The 21082-nt window shown below is 24.3% G+C and overlaps 2 protein-coding genes across 2 annotated transcripts in view; one reads left to right on the top strand and one right to left on the bottom strand.

Annotated features, from left to right (window-relative positions):
• Positions 1–536: 536 nt before the first annotated feature.
• LOC114130553 (WD repeat-containing protein 74-like) lies at positions 537–6010 on the top strand. Its single transcript, XM_027995542.2, has 7 exons — positions 537–705; positions 2311–2518; positions 2579–2786; positions 2945–3043; positions 4574–4680; positions 4891–5101; positions 5878–6010. Exons 1-7 carry the CDS (start codon positions 654–656, stop codon positions 5935–5937), a joined length of 945 nt encoding a protein of 314 aa, XP_027851343.1. The 5' UTR covers positions 537–653; the 3' UTR covers positions 5938–6010.
• Positions 6011–8307: 2297 nt separating this feature from the next.
• The window catches only part of LOC114130559 (homeobox protein SIX6-like), a 36791-nt gene continuing 24016 nt past the window's right edge, over positions 8308–21082 (bottom strand). Inside the window, exon 3 of the mRNA XM_027995550.2 lies at positions 8308–11602. Within this exon, the coding sequence (XP_027851351.1) occupies positions 11209–11602 (394 nt within the window). The 3' untranslated portion in view covers positions 8308–11208. The remainder of the gene's footprint in view (positions 11603–21082) is intronic.

The raw sequence follows: 21082 nt of genomic DNA, 5'->3' as shown, positions 1-21082 counted from the left end.
TTCAAATTTTCTCTCTTTTTAAGCTATTCATGAGCACTTGACATTATCGATTTTCTTCAGTTATTTTTCGTAAAATATCGATAAAAATATATTCGTTCAATTAAAAAGTTTGAAAATTTAATACAAAGTTCTCCGTGAGAAGTTATTATAGGCTATATTCTATTATACCCTTTAGCTATTTAAAAATATTTAAGGTACCTACAATCTACATAAACATGATTTTTATTTATGAGTACCTATTTAAAATTCAAATTTTGATAAAATTCGTCAAAATTACGAAAAATAAAACATAATTTTGTAGTTAAAAATGTTTAATTTTTATAGTTAATAATTTTAAATGTAATACAAAGTTTCTCATAAATAGTTTATTAAATAACAATCACAATTAAAAAATTATTTTGTGAAGGTGGTAAATTGTAATGGGTCGTTGTGAATTCATGGAGGTAAAAAATAATATCCTCCGTTCGATTCAGAGTTGACGGGTCGTTTCAAAACAACTCCAAGCACGTGGTTTACGATAACGCTAGCGTACGCGACGAATAATTGATAAGAAACCACACAGTAAAATTTGTCTCGGCGCTTCGTTTTACGAATTTTTGTTGTTTTTTTTTTTCGTTTACCACTGACGGTGACCAATTTATTCATTCAATAAAATGGCTTGGACTTACGATGCGATAATTGGGTTCAGCAATGGAATGTTAAAAGGTAATATTGAAAGTTTTATTTAGTTATGAATATGTGTAATGAAGATTTTGATTGTGACTAACAAGTGTATCAATAACTTAAATTAATTACTTCATTCAAAATTCATATTAGTGTAAACAACTTGTTGTTCATTGATTTAGACTGCGTACATTTTTTAATTAAGTTAATGCATAGATATGAATAATTAATAAATATTATTTTGAAAATATAACTAACCCGAACCGTTATCATTCTGACTAAACAATGGATACTGCGAAATTATTACAAATTGAATCATAATTAATAATTTTTTATGTGTAATAATGTTACAGGCATTACAAAAGTTAACTAATTATATGAATTAAATAGGTTTATCATTTCAATAAGCATCTAATAGATAAATATGATGAGTGAGTACTTTTAGGTTATCCCGACTATAATGAGTCTCAATTCCATTATCTCGACTACCTCCTTAAAGTCTCGACCAACATGAAATTGTCATTTATATAATGTATATTTTAATATCTATAAATTTTATTAGGTAACATATAATCGCGACTACCTTTCTTTTTATGACATAAATTAAAAACGCGAATTAAAAATTATTAAAACTAGTAGGTACAAAAACTAAAAATAAAATTCTAAATTAATAATTAACTCGAATAAGTAACTTGACTTATGACTTTTTTTACATTGTTTCTCCTGAAAATTTGTGAAAAGTGAGTTACAACCCTTTTCGTTGTGGGTGTCGAATTATTATTGTTTACTTAAATTCATATTAAACAATTTTTTTTGTTACGATACGATATAATGCGAGCCACCCCTATAATATATATTAGTAATGCTTTTCATAAACAACTTTTAACAATCTGTAAAAAAAATTTTATTGAATTTTCAAGTTGTATGTAAGTACAATTATATATGTAATTATCTATCTTAACACAACCATAATTATTGACCAACATTGTTCATGACATTTAATGTTTATAATGTCAACATAATATAATTAATGTAACTAATAGTATAATTATATTAATATTTATTGTTGCTATAATTTATAGTGAGTATCTATTTTCTAATTAAATATAAATTTAAATATGTTGTAGATTTTTATCAATTATATATTTTTTACTTATTTGCATGTTAAATAAATACCTAGATACTAAATACTTATCATTAAGAAACAATCATCAATTACTTATTTGTTTTATTGTTTATAGTTAACTTTATGGAAACAAAATTAAAACAAATATTTTACTGCGTCCACAGTATAATTATTTGTGTTATTAAGTATTTAATAATTATATTTATTACTAAGTAAGCTATTAAATTTAAATGTCGAAGAAATTTTTAATATTTAAAGCAAGATGTAATTTGTGTTGGTTAATGCTATATGTTTTGATATAGAACAAAAATGAAACAAATGTATACAAAATAAAATTATTCTACCTTTACGAACTTTTGTTACTGAATATATTATAATATTGTAAAAATATTTCAGTCTAAACAAATTAATAAGTTTCTTAATTTTAAAACTAAATAGGTATAATTGTTTACTTACAATAGATAATCTAAGAGAAGCATAGTAGTCGTCTAACATGTTTTAAAATTATTTTTTCTTAACAGGTGTCGAGCTTCAAAAAAACAAGTTTAAATACACTAATTTATTGGATGCATCTTTGACCCTTAATACTCTTAGCAATTATGATGAAAACAAAACTATAATAAGTTCAAAAAAAAGAATTTTAATATTTGACTTGAACAAAAAGAAAGTGTCTAAACGTTACCTCATTCGAGAAACAGGGAACATTATTGGTGTATTTAAAAAAAATAAGTAAGTAACTTATCATAAATATTTTGGATTTATTACTAATAATTTTTGTTTTATAATAAGTGTTTTAGTTACTGGCGTGGACAATGGAACAGTGGTAGTTAAACCTATCAAAGAAACTAAAACTATTTTGAAAAAAGTAACTACTGGATCACAATTATCATGTATTAGACAAGTTCTTACATTAGATAAATTTGCAACAGGAGGAAATGAAAATCCATTAAAAATATGGGATTTAGAAACAGGACAGATTGAATTCACTGCTAAAAGTGTAAGGCTTAATTTTATTTTTCAACTTATTTTTAAATAATATAAATGTATTAACCTTTTTTTGGTTTTAGCAAATGTTTTGTTGATTGTGTGTACTTAAAAATAATTTGATGCTAATAGTTTTAAAGATTCCTATTTATTTTGTTTTATTATTTTCAGCCTAAGCCAGATATGCTTCAACTCAAACAACCTTGTTATGTGTCTGATATTCAATTTTTTAACAACAATAAAGTAGTAGTTTCTCATAGACACGGAGTGGTAATTATCAATTTATAATTTATTTAAAGTGTTAACTTAAAAAAAAATATAATTCTTAAAAATTAATTTAATATTGCAACTTAATCAAAATAATAAATTTGTATTCTCTACAATAAAATTATATTATATATAATAAGAAGTCATACTAGTTACATCTTAAATATAAATACAAATTAATAAATTTAATAAATAAATTACATACTTGGTAAACACTAGAAGAAACATGCAATTTATAAGAAATGTATTTATTTTGTTATTGTTATAGTTTTACTAGATAAAAATGACTAAAAGCCCTGAATAACATCATCATTGTAGAAAACCCATAACTTTTAAGTAACATGGTTAGTTAATAAAAATAATATTTTAAAATGTTGATCTTTATTCTCATAATTTTTATAATGTTTTGGTTACTTGTCTTAATATTTTTTACTGTACAAATATTTAAACATTGTTAGTGATAAATACATTTACGAATATGTACTTAATTGTTTTTACTGTTAAGTTTACAAACAAATATATCAAACATTAATCAAAATGATGATAGTTGTAGAAAGACAAATTTTAGCTCCAATAAATATGGCTAGTAATATTTTTTATTTGTTGTCATAAAACTTAAATATTTCAAAAAGCATTTTACTTCAACTAAATAATAAAACTAAAATAGTTATAGTACATTAATCGTTTTAATTTAGCACATCTTTCCTTTCTCAACAAATTATTTGGTTGTTAGCTATTTTGTTGTATAAAATAATTTCTAAATAATAAATACTCATCTATTATAAATTATATAATTAATATAATTTTATTATAGTCCATAACCAAACTTTATAAAATTAGCAAATAAATAAATACAAAGCATATCTTATTTTTTGATATTTAATGTAGATAAATTATGTTGAGTTAAAAATAAAGATTAGATGTTCTTCAATAACTAAATAATGGCTTAAACAGAACTTAGTTCTTTTGTAGCTTAATATATGGTGGTAAAATCGGGCTAAAAAAATAAGATCAAATGATTTTATAAATTAATGTTAAAAATGAATGTTATTTGTATATTTACTTGAGATCTCTATATCATTCAAAATTAAAGTTCACATATGCAATCATGTTAATTTAAAATTTATATGAGTGTTAACTTATTTCATTTGAATCTGCTTTTTATTATTACATGTATTAGAATTTTATTTTTAATGTATTTAGTGTATTCTAAAGGTTTCTAGATTCTTCACTGTAGTGATTGGTAATAAGTTATTTACTTTTAGAATAGTTACTACAGACATTTTTATTTTTTCATTTTTTACGGCATTTATTAATATGTATTTATATTATTAAATATTATATTATAATTTAATATGTTAAATTAATATTATGTTTTAAATACTGAAATAAATATCTTTTGATTTAGTAATTAATTACACGTGAATTAAATTTACAGATCTAAGTATTTAAGTTTAAAAATTTTAATGAACAAAAAACACTTATCACATGAATTTTGATGTTCAAATCCGAAAACTCTTATTTTCATTATAGGTTGATTTACATGATCCATTGTCTAGTCAAAGGCGACCAGTGGCATCTTGTAAAGCAGAAAAAACAGGTTTTGTCAGCTTAAGAACAATGCCAGATTACAGTGATTAGTAAGTGTATTATTTATCAATACATACCAATTGAAATGTATAATTTTTTGACTAACATGTAGCATAAATAATTATTATATATATATATTTGTAAACAATATATCATATTTGTCTAAATTTTAACAGTTTAAACCAGTGGCTTCCACTATGTGGCCCTTTAACAAATTTAGTGCGAACTGCGTTAAAATTAAATTGTTTTTTGAATTGCAGTGAAGTAATTGTTGGAACATCAAAAGGATCTATATTTCATTATGATTTTCGTGGAAAATCAACATTACCAGTAAAAACATTTAGAGGAAGTACAGGTTCAGTAAAATCATTGTCGTGTATATCTTATTTAAACCAAATGCATGTAATGAGCATAAGTTTGGACTGTCATTTAAGAATACACAACTTTATCAGTGGTGACCTTACTATTCAGGTATTATATCATATTGTATCATAACTCTAATTATTAAGAAAGTAATTTTAAAATTTAAATATTTTTACTATTCACTCTTTAAAAAAATTTAAATCACTTTTGAAGTTTATAATGTTTACACATTGTAATTATTGAAGAGGATACGATACGTCAATATTCATATATTTTAGTGAATTGATCTATAATCAAACCTAAAGGTTAGAACATTATTTGTGTTCTCTCTATAGTTTTTATCCATCTGGTTTTTATCAATAATAAAAATATGAAAGACCAACGTACAAACAAAGATAATGTTCTTAACTTTAAATTTTATAATACATCAATTAACATTAACATATAAACTAACAACACACAATTTGTTTTACTGATATTACATTTTATGTGTTAAATGTTTTTTTTTTGACAAACTTAACACTTCATTATGTATGTCCTTTTAACATGATACTGGTTAACATTAATTTTAATTTGATTTTTACTAAGTATTTTACATAGTTAAAATGTGTTGTGTTTAATTTCTTAAGCAATAAGATATGACTAGTTAAAATTATATTACAATAATTAATAATAATAAAAACAATTTTTAAAGCATTAAAAATAAAATTTGTTTTGTTGAATAACTATGAATATATTGTACTTTGAAATTTAAAATATTACAATATTCCTTTATTCAATTTTTTCATTTGAAAAGTTGTGATGTAATTTTATCGATTTTATCAATTTTTGTGTTGAAAATTTGAAATTTAAATTATTTAATAATACATTTTTATTTGTTACAGGATTATATTGTAGCCAAGCCATTAGCATTATTAATCAAGCCTGACGAAGCCACAATTTAATGTATTTAACTTAATACATTTGTAAATAAACAATATTCTTTTTATATGATTGAGTATAATAGTATATTTTTAAGCTGTTGTTATAATTATATACATAAGGCTTAAAATTATTCTTAAGTACTTTGAACTGAACCGTACATATAATATTAAATGAAAAAACGACTAAATTGAACTATTAACTTTAAAAATAAAAACAGTTTATTCTAATTATTGATAGTAAATAATACAAAATTAATCTAAATAAAAAAATATTTAAATTGAACAGAACGGTTATTGATTCAAATTTGGTTAATTAGAAGAGTATGGTAATTCAAACAAGAATAGTTTTTCGTAAATGTTAAATATTAATAATAATAAAAAAGTTATTTCACTTTAGCATTATGTTAAATATTTAAATTCTACAAAAAGTTTTATATCTCCTAATTACGATTTGTATACTACTGCAAAAGATAAGTTTTATAATGAAATATTACATAAGTAATAAGTTATTTCCATTGAAAAATTTAAAATTATGCTAGAGTGAAATGATTGGTTTTTATTATTCTTGTCTAATATTGTATAAAATTTACATTTTTAATGTTGTTTAATACAAGTAAAAATAAATAATTTCTTGTTTGTTTTTTTACCATACAACCTTAACAAAATTTAAACATGAAATATTTCTTTCTGTTACTCTAATCTACCTCTTCTAGTATTTTTTCCAAAAGTCAAGTTTATATTCTTATACGAATTGTAGTATAATCATACTACAAGCTATTAAGGATGTTTAGTTTAATAAAACTTACATTTTTATAATTTTACATATTTTATTTTTTCTCCGTATTAATAACGATTGATTTAAGTTCTGGGTTTTTATGGTAAATAAATTGATTTCTAAATATGCAATATATTCATGGAAATCACTATTAACTATTTACTTTAAAACCGTTAATGTGTTCATAGTAGAGTGTGATATCTTGTGCTACCATTGGTCAGTATTTTGGTTAAATTATTTGTTTGTTTATCTAAAAACTGTATGCAAGTCTTGAATTGATATTTTAATTTATCAGTCTTAAGTGCAATACTATTTATCTAATTAATTAAAAAAATAATAGTGTTATACCATTATATATTATGTGCTATTGAACGTATCATAATTTATATTTTATAGAAACCTACTGTCAAAATACTAAACACATTAATAAATTATTAAATAGGTAATCAAATATCCAGAGATCTTTAACTAGATTGTTTTAATAGAATATTAGAAAAACAAAAAATTTTGATAAACTTTGTTTTTTATAATTTATATAAATTAAAACGTATAATCACTACTGTGTCTCGTGTAAAGAAATAATACACACAACTTTTTCAACCTTATTTAAAATCAATGGTGAATTTTTTGAAATAATAATTTTATAAATATCAAATACAACTTTAAACACTCTTAAAGAAAAAGATAATGCTAACTAATAATATATGTTTAGTACAATCCAACCATAATATACATCTTATTAATTGTAAAATAGTTTCTCAGCTATCATCTGAATTTACTACTATGTTTAGTGGATTCCTTTTGATGTGGGCATGTTGAGGCCAGCCCTGTTTGCCCACAAAAACTGAAAATTAGTTTAAAAACATCAAAAGTTGTTACATTATAACACTAGGTTTTGAGGTATATGTGTGAATCTATGTTTGTTAACATCTATATAAAATATAAACTGATAAAAAATATAAATAATTTTTTATTCAAGTATCAGACAATTTGGCTTTTATTTCAAAACTGTCATAAATTGTACTTAGTGATTATAACCTACACCCCATTGCTCTTATTATTATTTTGAATTATTACGTTCCTATTAATGGGTTTTCTAGAAAAATACTTCATCGATATTATACTAGATAAAAAACCAACTAAAGGAATTTAAATAAGTAATTAAATTACTAATAATAAAGTCGGTATATCTGATAACTAGTAACAGTTTGAATTGTTTTTTTTTAATAAAAGTGTAATAAGTATAAAAGAATAGATATACGGAAACAACTAATACATACTAGCTGGTTAAATATTTGCCCTGATTTGCAGTTCTACACAAAATGCAATATTTATTTAAATTAAAAATTTTGTGTTGGTGATATTATCTTGACATTTTATGTAGGTATTCGAATTTAAAATGTTAATTATAATGTTACAGGTAGGTATTAATTTCGATCGAAGCAATTGGTACATTTTTTCACTTGTGAAAGTTAAATGGAATGTAAATATTTTGTGGATAATTTGTTTTTATTATTTTAGAATTTTGATTCAAGGATTGAGAATAGATACGTTTCACGTAACTATTCAGTTTACAATTTTATAAGAAATGACAAATACAACATTTTTACAATAAGGTAGGTACATATTTTCAGTTATATTTTATTTTAAGAGCAATTTGTACAGTACATAATTTTAATATACAATAAAAACATGAATACCCGTTCGATACAACCACTCGGGTGTTTCTATTTTACAATACAATACTAAAAAATAATAATAAAAAAAAAATAACAAAAAATGGTCGTGTGGCGTACTAAAAGATTTTAATGTGTTTACACAAATCATGTTAGCAGCACAGCACAATGCTTACATAACTTGATTGTTTTTCCAACACTTTACACTCCGATGCAACTTATCCGTCTAAAATTTTGTGATAGGTTTTCAATATATCTTCAAAATATTACTCTAAATAATAACAACACGTTACTTTATCAATTTTCTATTATATACGAATTTAGTATTAATTTTCAAGGTCACGAAATCGCGTTACATCGAAACAAAATCCAGATATATACCTAATGATTCAGATTGAAAACACAAATCTGACATCAGTTAACTTATAATCATTTAATATATATAAAATCACATAGATATAAGAAACTAAAAACCTGATTTCGGGTTTTACATTAGTTTTGAAACGAAAAATAAATAAAATAATTTTAAAATTACCATAAAACATTATATATACGTACGTATGCTAAAAGGGATAACTTTATGAGATTTATGTATACACAATATATTATAATATAATTAACCACTTACGAAATGTACTTGGCATTTTCATTAAATCAACTAGGTAACAACGATAAAAACTATTTTAATCACTTATACACACACACAATACATATTATACATTGTACATGGCATACAATATACCTACTTATATATTATACAGTGATTATTTTCAAATCGATTGCACACGCCAATATTGCATCGTTACTCGTATATAAATGCGCAAACTTTATGGCGCACAAATATTACTTCGCAAACAAATTTATCACTCCACAACACTTAGGTACCTATACATTATATATAGGTGATATTTTCAATATTGCAGTTATCTGTCATTTGTCACTCACGTTTGTCGGTGACTATTTACATATAGTGTGGTTTATTTTAAGTTAATATCATAATCGTATCAAACATCAATTTTTTTTTGCGTGCGAGGACGGTTAAATCAATAATAAAAACTTTTATAATATCGTTGCTAATGATTCAATAGTAATGAATATAATATGAAAACCTATGGATAACCTATGTTACAACTAAATGACAATTAATAATCATTTTTTAACTTATTTTTAGATTTTATTTAGTTGTTTTTTGTGAAGTTTCGTTTGTGTGTGGGCGTGGGGAACGAAGACTTAAACCTATGAAGTGTTAAAAAGTTACCTAAATACGTGATATCCATAATATAATGTATCATCGGTAACATCAATAACACTGTTAACAGTTTTCGTTAATCTAATAAGCGAGATGTAGCAAAAATCAAAATTAAAAAAGATCGATAATATGGAATCTCTGAGTTAAAATAATATCTCTATTCCTAAATTTGAAGATCGGAATATTTTCGAGATGCCTATATTCTTATATAATATTTAGTATTTACTATGATGAATTTTTAAATTTTATTAATAGAATTATATTGTCTAATGAAGAAGTTATCGTGGTTTTACGTTTTATTACATTATATTATAAGTATCATTACTTGTGCCATACAATTTGTCCACTGCGTACAACTATGGTCGAATCGAACAATAATCGTGCCAGAAAAAAAAACCTATGTACGAGATAAAAATAAAAAATAAATATCAAGTAAATAAGATGTGTCTGGCCGTGCACAGTAATTATGTCTGTAATCTGACAATAGCTTCAAAACAAGGTTGATATGACTAATATATGATATCCATATATTTTTATTATTTTTTTATCTTATAATTTTATGATTCATATTATAAACGTGTATAATGCGTGTACGAACATAATTTCGACAAAATTATATAATCAGATTTCCATACACATTTGCAAAATAATGAGACTGACTACTATACATTACTCTTCTTATGTTAAGTAGATATATGATGAATAAAAATATCATTGTGTTTTTTTTTAAATGTCGTAATGGGATACTAAAACACAAAAATAAGTCAGTTTGAAATACAAGCAAAATTAAATAAAATTAACTAACATTTATTACGAAATGTATGAATATAATTAAATACATAGCATTACCTATGCATGAAACGCATATTATTTTGTATAGCGAAAAGCTATAGCATGATTTACAAAAATAAGTTGTTGTATTTAAAGAAACGCATACAGCATTTAACAAATAAGAAATTGGCTAAATCAGTTAAAAAAAAAAAATGCCCAAAAAACGATAACACAATAGGTACTAAGTTTTGGCACTGGAATTAAAAAAAAATACATTTAGTACAATATCAGCTCAAAAATGATTCTTAAAATGATTGCAAACTTAAAGCTGTTCTGGTGGTAAGTACCTAAGTATATGTGGTGTTATAGTTCATTTTTACAGCTTATATAGTATTTAGGCTTTTGGTCATAGTCCTAGTTATTAAAAAGTAGAGAGAATACGTTTTCATTCAATCACCGTTAAAAGTTTTATAAAATGTGCAATTATCGATCGATTTAAGTTAGTATTTACTATAAATAAATAATTATAATCCTTATTTTGCTGGTTGCAAATCGACTGATGGACGTGATCGTTGGTCCACGGGGCACAAATCGTGGGCTCACTGAACGTTTTCTTAGTATAATATGTTTGAAATTATTAGAAAAAAAAAATTAAAAACAATTAAAAAAGTAATAATAATATTTATACTTATACAGACAGATAATGGGATTTTGTTTACAATTTGTGCCATTTTATATTTTTAAAATACATATTAATATCTATATAATAAGATAGAGGTACTGTTATACATTATGGTAATTAATAATGATCAATTCATTATCTATGAATGCGATGCTGCAGAAGTCTGTGGTATGGGCTGTAGCATTTGGTGATGGTGATTGTGGTATAGGTGACTGAGATGATTGTTATTGTTGTTGTTGTTGTTGTTGTTTATGTTGTTGTTGTTGTTGCTGTAATGGTGTTGGTGGGGATGATGGTGATGGTGATGGAGGTGGTGTGACGGATAGTCAGACGGGAACATTTCCGTATCAGATGCCGGGTATCCGGCCACCACCGTGGCCGTGGCAGATTTTAGAGCCGCGGCTGCCGCTCCAGAGCCCATTTTTCCGCCACCTGTGGACGAGGGCACGTTCTGGTAACACATCGACTTGACACCGTGCATGTCGGTCATTTCATAGTTTCTGCTGTCTGAACTCCCAATACTCAGCAAATCACTGATAAAAAAAAAAAAAGATACACAAAATTAGTAAATCATAGCATAAAATATATTATGGACATAAATTTAACTGACCGCGACTCATTATAACGAGACGTACACTATAATTGTGTCCTGGTCATTACATATTATATTATATTATAATATATTATACGATTACAATTTGTTCTTACTCGGAACAATAACCAAAGTATATTGCGTTTAAGGTTTAACTGTGCTAATTGAAAGTTTACGTAAAGCGCATCATATCAGAAATTAATAGTACCTATCTATAATATGTAATATTATGTATGAAACATTTTATATATTTTTAACTGAAAATAAATTTGCAAATTTTCGTTATTTTGACTAATTTTGTTGAAATTTGTATTTTAAATGCTTATAATAATATATAAAAAATAAATCGTGCAAACGCATCTTTAATGTTTTTAAATATCTACGATTAAAACTTATGAAGAATCTTAAATTAAATTTTCAAGCTTAACAAATTTTTATTGACCAACTGTTAGTAAATTATCTTAGCAAACAATAAATTTATTTTTTAAGGGGCCTCTCTGCGAGTGACTTGTTTATTTGCTCAAAACATTACAGAAAAAACTCACACTTTTCGTAGAGTAATGCGATGTTCAGAATTTTTTTTTTTCGAAATAGAAAAACTTAATATAAGGCGCATTACAAGTTATATTTTTAAATTCTTTAGTAAAAGTTTAATTTTTTTTTTATTATTTTTATGTTCCCAACAATTCGTAATTAAGAATTAATCTAATCCTCCCTATAAAGACTAAAAAGTTTTCTTCTCTCTAGAAAAAAAAATATCTATTGGATTTAGACCAATTTACGAAACGTGAATGTTTTTCCATTAACGTGTTTTTTAAGCATAAAATAAGTAATCTAGTAAAATAAGCTCGTAATAACTTTTCAGTCTGCCGATACTGTTGACATTTATATGTACGTGTAAAGATGGAACCCGCAACTCGTGCAATATTACTTATATTCTCATTTCACACTAATAAGTAATAATTAATAATCATTTACGATAAGCTTAAAGGTACTGAGAGGCGATAACGAGTGTAACCCTTATTAAATATTCACGAACTGCAGGTTCCTTACGAGGACGTCGTACCCGCACGGGTTGTCTCACATGTACGAGTGTACGACATAGCAAATGTTCGTTCACTAATTTTAATAATGTGTTGTTATTTTTGATATTAGAGTGAATAGACCTATTATAAAATTTAAAGTTAAGAATATTATCTAGGGCCTTACGTTAGTTTTTATTAATATTATTATTTTTAAGTAAGTTATAAGTTATAACTTATGACTTATGATCATTATAATTTTTTTGGGATTAAAAGGCTTGAACTTACTCTGGTTATTAGCCTTGTACTGTGGGGGGGAGGAGAGAACTGTTCTAACTATTGGAACCTATGGACCTAACTTAACCTAACCTATAGATTGATATAGATTGATCAGAGTTCGGACGAAACTGAGTGTATAGGCATCGTGCCACATTAAACCAATATTTTAAAATTTATAGTTTCAAAAAGGTCAGAACTTACTTAAAAATAATATCAGTAAAAGCCTACGTAGGGCAAATGATATTAATTTAACGACGTAATCTAAATCTTATTGTTCAAAATTATTTGTTTATTAGTTAGTAATTTTCAGAAGTTTCGTATTTTAGTATAATTATTTCAAGATTTGGGAGTATTCAATTTTTAGGTATTGTTGCGCTTATTAAATCAGAATAAATAAAATCATTCGATACATATCTTGATATCTTGCCAATACAAAATTGCGAGACAAAATTATCTGTTAGCTAGGTACCAAATTATTATTATTATTATTATTATTTGTTATAAAGATAATGGTAAATGTTAGCTGAACAGGAAATTGTAAATATTTAATAAAAAATGGATGTTTATACTTTTATAGGTGCAATTTTTTATTTTTGACAGAATATATGGAATTGATATAAGTAGGCTATAAAATATCATATAACATAACATTGAATATAGAAACAACAAATACCTAGGTAGCTAATAATTAGGTATTTACTTTACTTTTTAATTGAGAATTATATCAATATATATATATGTTTATAAAAATTGAAATTATATAGGCAAAATCTTTTTTTATCTAGCCCGTACTACATTTTCAAATAACATTAGAATCCATTTGTATTTTATTTTTATTATATAATTTTAACATTAAAATATGTTGTTAATATAAGTAAATAATTACAAAAAGTTAAAATGTTAATGTTGATTGAACATTTTAAATTTGGTTGACCTCTTTTTTAGCTTTTTATTCTTTCTTTGCTAGAATTTAAGATTTTAAAAATTGGTTCTATTAATTTTGAATTGTTATATTATATAATACGTATTCCTAATGAAAAATCTCAATTTTTATATTATCCTCCCTCTGCCTTAATTATAATATAATATTTTTTATTTTTAATCCAATATTATTATTTTACAAATAATTATAATATTAAATAAAACTGTTTAGTTAAATATTGTTCATTCTATTTACTATTCGTGTACTAATTTTAGAACCAGCTGATATATAACAATAAAAATAAAAAAAATTAAGAAATCGTTAAATAATAATTTATATTATGATTATGAATTTTTTAAATAAAAAAATTGAAATAATAATTAATAGAAAATTTATTAAGTAGGTATTTAGTATTTTATTTTTGAAATTCCTAAAGGCAACTAATAATATATATTATTTTAGCAAACTTTATAGTTTTAGATTACTTTAATAATAGGTTCTTATATAATTAACATTTTACTTATTTAAAATGTTGAGTTTATAATATTCTGAAATTATAAATGATCAAGATACGACAAATTACCACATGAAGTAATTATGAAAATCAAAATGTATGAAAAATAAATCCAATTAATGTATCGTCAAAACAGAAGATCTACTGATTTATTTCTATTTCACGGTTTAGTTTTTCGTGTGATGCAATTTTGATTCTACCATATATAGCTTAAAAGCTTACGTATGTTCTTTAGTGGATCGAGGTCGTTACGTTCATCGAAATCTATCAAGTGCATAGTGATATTAGTATATTAGATGAAAAATATGACTTCGTTTTAAATATAAGAAGATAATATATTAATGTTTACAAATTTTACAATTATAAACTATACCTAATCTTAAAATATGGAAAACATGTTTAAATTAAAATACTTGGTAAAAAATACGCAGTTAATATACATAGGTTAGGTATGTACAAATGAGTAATATTCTGATCATAAGTAACTCATTATTTCGAAAAGTATTTAAATTTATCGAGTTTTTAAAATCTATAAATGATTTTTTTATCGTTTATATTTTTAAATTTTTACTTTTTTCAATGGCAATATACAATTTTTATTTCATAGTTCAAAACAGAATACTTACACAATATATAAATGTAAAATTTGAATTTCAAACAAGTAGTTGATTATTTATTGTTTATAATATTTTATAAATTATAGTTAGTTTAGATGTACAGTTTATAGGGTTAGAATATAGGGTTATCTACCTTACACACTACATAATGTTGATCCTTTATACTTTCATCATAACTTAAAATATTTGTAGTGTTATACCTACTCATTTTATCTTTTTAGTATGGTAGGTATTATATTGTGTTTTTGTTATTGCTATTTATATTGTCTCTATAAATTGTTAACTTTTATATTTTTGGGCTTTGATCGTATGGTTTTACTTAATGAAATAAAAATAATATACAAAAATGCAAAAGTGATAGATGTGTCATTACAAAATATCATTAGATGTATTATAATATACATGTTTTCTTATAATCGCTTATAGAGATACAATTTACTAACTACGTTTTAAACATATGACTATTTACATTAGTATAGATACATTCACAAAACAGTCTAGCTGTAACCTATACGTGCAAAGAATGCTCACATATTAATTTTACACATGAATTAAATAGTAGAATTTAATTCTTCATGACTTATCATTGTATTTATTATTGGTTTAGACAAACTAATGCTCATATTACTCGTTTATGTTTATTTTTGCGTACTGCACACATAATATTTAGTATTGTCATTGATTATAATTATTTTAATATTTTATAATCAATGGTAAATAGTATTCAGTTACTTTATTAATATTATAAACTTAACTCCAGTACACAAATTTTATTTTTACTAAGAGTCAGCAATCAACATAAACACATTTTCGATAAATAATATAACTATATAAGTGTTGTGTATTAGCTATAAATTCCTAAGTGTTTATATATTTCGTTATGGTATTTAATTATCATTCATAAAAATATTCATAACATTAATGAACTATTAACATATTTTTATATCGTATATCTATAATGTATCTTATGTCGTATACATGATTTTTTATGATTAGATATGGGATCGATAAAAATGAATTTAAAATGTTTTTTAAAAAATAGTGTAAGATTAATTATTGATTGATTTTGGTAATACTTTTTTGAATACATATATTTGATCGATTCATAAATGTTGGGTCAACAAGTTATAAACTTTGTTACTAGGGCTTCGGCCATCTAAATCCTTAAATGCAGTAAATTAATTAATAGATTTCATTTGAATGTTTGATTTTTTTATAGAGTTATACATTATACAAATATAATAATAACTAACTGCCTAAAATAAAATCAGTTTCGTTGATTGTAAACGAAAATTGTATTGATTTTTTCAACAAGACAAGTTTAAAGTTTATTATAATATAATTGCATATTAAGGTACATGTAATAAGCATAACATAAAAAACACACAAGACACACAATTTAAGGTACCTAATATAAATACAATTTTGGAGGTAATGGTATATATTATTATCTATATAATAATTATTATAAAGACTGCTAAAGGTTATAGTTACGAATACCATAATAATGGTAATAATAAATAATTATATTATATTTATGTATAATAATGCTTAGTTAGTATAATGTGTTATCATACTATACGTAAATATATTTTATTATAAGGTAGAAGAATATTTAAGAACGATCGTGGATCAATTAAAATTAACTTCAAACTAATATAATATATTTGTAGGTTTACAATATCATTAAATATATATATATATATTTGTATATAGATAGTTTTTTTTATATATTTTGTTTACTCAATGATATGTATATTATACTTATTGTCTGCCTAGTTATTATGTAAAATGTTTATGTAGTTAAGCGTCATTATGAAAATAATTTATTTAAGTATTATAACATCCATATTGCAGTGATATAATATAAAATCTAAGGTTAGTTTATTTGAAAAAGAACATACGAAACAAATACGTAAAAAAACAATTGTCATCACTTTTCTTTTAGATTTCTACTATTTTGTTGAGTATAATATTTATTATATATATTATTTGAAAAATTATAAACTACACATAAATCTCATATATAACATACCTTATGGCTTATATACATACTAATATACTATTAGAGCAATTTTATTAAGTAAATTTACCTATTGATGATAATTGAAATCATTAACGCACTATAAGATATAAGTTATATAATATTTATAATGTTATATAACATAAATTATAAATACATACAAAGTTAGTTATACCAGCCTTGTATTTTAATGTTCGGTACACTAACTTATAACTATAGTATTTTCAGATTGTATACATAAAATATACCTACATACCTATACAGTATCGCTGAAAGAGATGCGTATCCCATAATAGTATATAAATAATAAATATATAAAGTGTATATATCTACGATTGAGAGGCATAACAGTTACCTATCATTATTGAGTAGTTCAGTATCTCAAAAATAAATATTGAACGATTTCAAGACGTTCCAATTAATATAATAATAAATTATTGTTAACTCTGTATGTAGGTGAACGATTTGGAGTGCCACTATTGATTGTTAGATAATCATCACAAAATATGTTTAAAAATATTTCTTAAATTATTTACAAATTTATTCTCTGTATTTATTTAGGAATAAATCCAGCCAATTCGAAAACAAAATAATAATATTTATGATTTAATGGTATTACTCTCATACTGATGTAATCATTTTTACCTATACAGTGATTCAATTATATGGTCATAAAATCATAAAATAAGAACAATTAAAATGTTGCTTTTATACATTTAGTTTTGCACAGTTATATTTTGTTAAAATATACATAATAAATTATTAAGTACAATAAACATTATAATTTATAACTGAGAGACTGACATTTTACTATCCCGCGCACGTGTGTCTTTGTTAATGACCCACTCATCTACATATAATAACATATATTAAACAATAAAGATGTTATGAATAATAATTTTCATATTATATAATTATATCACATTATACATATTACATATAATAACTATATGTTTGTATTTAATACTTATATTATATTATAATATTTTGAGAAATGTTTTGATTTGTAAATCTGTTCTAAAACACTGTTCCCTGTTCCCTTTATAGTCTATGTCATTAAAACATTATTTCTATTATTAATTATTATAAATACAGTTTTATTTTAAAAATGCACAAGATAATCAGAAACCATTTTCAAAGTTAAAAAGTAAAGCATTTTATTTTTACTGCCTTAAAAGGTGATGAGAAATGGAAAAAAACACATAGATATCATTGTAAAATCAATACATTTATCGCTTCATTCAGAATGTAAAACATGTCTTGTAATATTAAGCTGATAGGCCGTCTCGGTTAAGAAACGTTTTTTTATATATACAATGATGATATAGCATTGTATTAAATTTTAACATATCCGTAACCACTTGGTGGCTAGTTTATAGCAGTGTGGTAGCTATACTTACCCACTTTTTTGTATTATTATGTGTTTCAGAAAAATTAATTTTAATTATATTATAATTGTTTTAAAAATTATTATGCCTATTTATCCTCTTTAAGTGCATATAATCACGTATTAAAAACCAGATCGTTGATTATAATATAGTAATTATAATAATAGTTGTATACTAATTGAGCCACATGCCGGCAAAACTAAAACTAAATAAATTATAGTAAAAATACTAAAAATATAGTTTTATATTGAAAATAAATAGTTTATCGCATATATTTTTATTAATTTGAATAATTTGATGTATTTACTAGGCACTAGCTGTTAATTACGTATGTACCTATGTAATATAATATGTTATGTCGCATCTCGGATTCTCGGGTGTTTACATATTAGATCAGAGTAAATCAGTCATATGTATAGAATTCAATCGACATATATTAATACAACTACAGAGAACGCAACATCAAATCAAGCGTGGCGATGGCCAAAATATATGATATCAAACGCTTAGCTTGTTCGATTTTTATTCAAAATAATGGTAAAACTACAACGATATATTATATTTATAATATGTATATATTGGGTGGTATTTTTTTTTATCAAATGACACTCATTATTTAAAAACCTATAAATGTTTTTGGAAATATTTTTTTTATATAATTTCTAATCGAAAATAAACTAAAATTTTTAAAATTGTTTACCTTTTTTGAATGACAACATAAATTTTGAATTTCGTGTTCTGAAAGAGAATATTTTTGGAGTATTTTTATGCACAAAAATCGAAATTCGGACGAGTAGTTAATGAATTATAAATATTAGTTTAGTTGAACGAAGTGGAAGGGTACGAGAATATTACGCAATTAATGTTAGCTTATAGTACTGTTACGCTTACTTAAATTTTAAATACTCATATAATTCATAAACTACTAGTTTAGATTTCGATTTTTATACATCGAAATACTTCGAAAATTCTACTTTAAAATATGAGATGAAAATATATGTTGTTATTCAAACTAGTAAAATACTTTGAAGAATATTAAGATAAAAATATTTAAAATAATTTATTTTATTCCGACTGGAAATTAAGTAAAAAAAAATTTTTTTCAAAAACTTTAATCGATTATTAATAATACGTATTGACCTATTATAAATGAATCACTTAACACAGCGGATAAGTAATTAAATGCGCGATAGTCGATAATAATATTTAATTTCAGAATGTTATATTTAAAAATTTAGGCTCCTATGCCGAATAAGTCGATTGGACTCTAATCCTCCTAAATTGATATATTATCTTTTGTTATATTTAAAGTAGTCGGCCTCCTTCCCATCATCCCTTGTCGTTTGTTTTAACTAATACTGCCAGCCATCAAATATTCTATTACTATTTTGTGCCTAATAAATAAATTAACTTCTTTAAAACTACAATAATTTTATTTACTATTTATGTTTTATAACAAGTTTATTGTAAATATGATATTATTATTATATTATTATACGTTTTATAATGATGGCGCGGCGCCGTCGGTCAACTACTCTACGACGGCGATGATAAAATAAAATAATACACGGTCGTATATATTTCGCCGACGCGGGGTTCCGCGTATTTCTCTCCACACATTCAGACGGATAGGATCCTACCTAATGGTTTCGCTCGGTGGCGACAACGGCTGAGATAGAGCAAAACCGTCATCGTAGGTATATGGTGTATCGCACACGGGTACACATATTTAAATACATACCCGGCCAGTAAAAATGTCTAAAACATCATATATAATATAATATACGACCGTTGAAAACCGGGCTAAAAACCCAAATTTTATATCAGTAAACAATAATAATATATCTTTCAAATTACAAACACTTGGTCGTTGGTATTTTTCAGACCTCCGTATCGTGAAGCGGTCGTTAACACACATACACACACACACATAAACTACGTTACGTCCCTTTTGACTTGCCGGGAGAGACATGACCACCGCCGTGTCCTTAGACGTCCTTATAATAAATGCGTTTTTGTGTGTTTTTGGACGTATTAGCGAAATATTTGTAGTTAAAAAAAAAATTAATTTGTGTGTCCAGACGGAACGCTATGCCGAAATAATAAACAAGAGCAGGGTTGAAATTAATGTATAGGTACTGTAAGTTAATAATATTATGCAGCGTGATGTGTGTGTGGTTAATTAATTTTTAAGTATTATAATATATAGGATAGCCCGAAGTTAAAAAATAATAAAGTGTAAAGATATTTAAATTGTACGTCTTTTTTTACACATTTTATCGTATGGTACTTGTATAGTAATAGATATAATCGTTTATATCCGACACGAAAAGAAGATCATTTATATAACTAATAAATAATAATCATGTCATTATACTGCGAACTATTTTTCCGACGATTTTAATTAGAGCTTGTATATTCTGTAATGTATACATATTATATTGTATAATATGATTAAATAACATAGTATACATTACTGTCTGCTATAAAACTCATATATATGACCTATGAGTCTTACGACTATCAGATACCTAGTCAGATAAATACACTTAAAAAGTTAAGACACTCTAACTACCTTTACATTGTAAGTGCTCTGCACTTACTTATAATATAGTAATAGAATCCTAGGTTATAAGTATTAATGCGTTTATAATTC

The sequence above is a fragment of the Aphis gossypii genome, chromosome X (assembly GCF_020184175.1).
Source record: "Aphis gossypii isolate Hap1 chromosome X, ASM2018417v2, whole genome shotgun sequence".
Classification (NCBI taxonomy): domain Eukaryota; kingdom Metazoa; phylum Arthropoda; class Insecta; order Hemiptera; family Aphididae; genus Aphis; species Aphis gossypii.
Note: the sequence above shows the minus strand (reverse complement) of the source record. Positions and strands in the feature narration are given on the sequence as shown.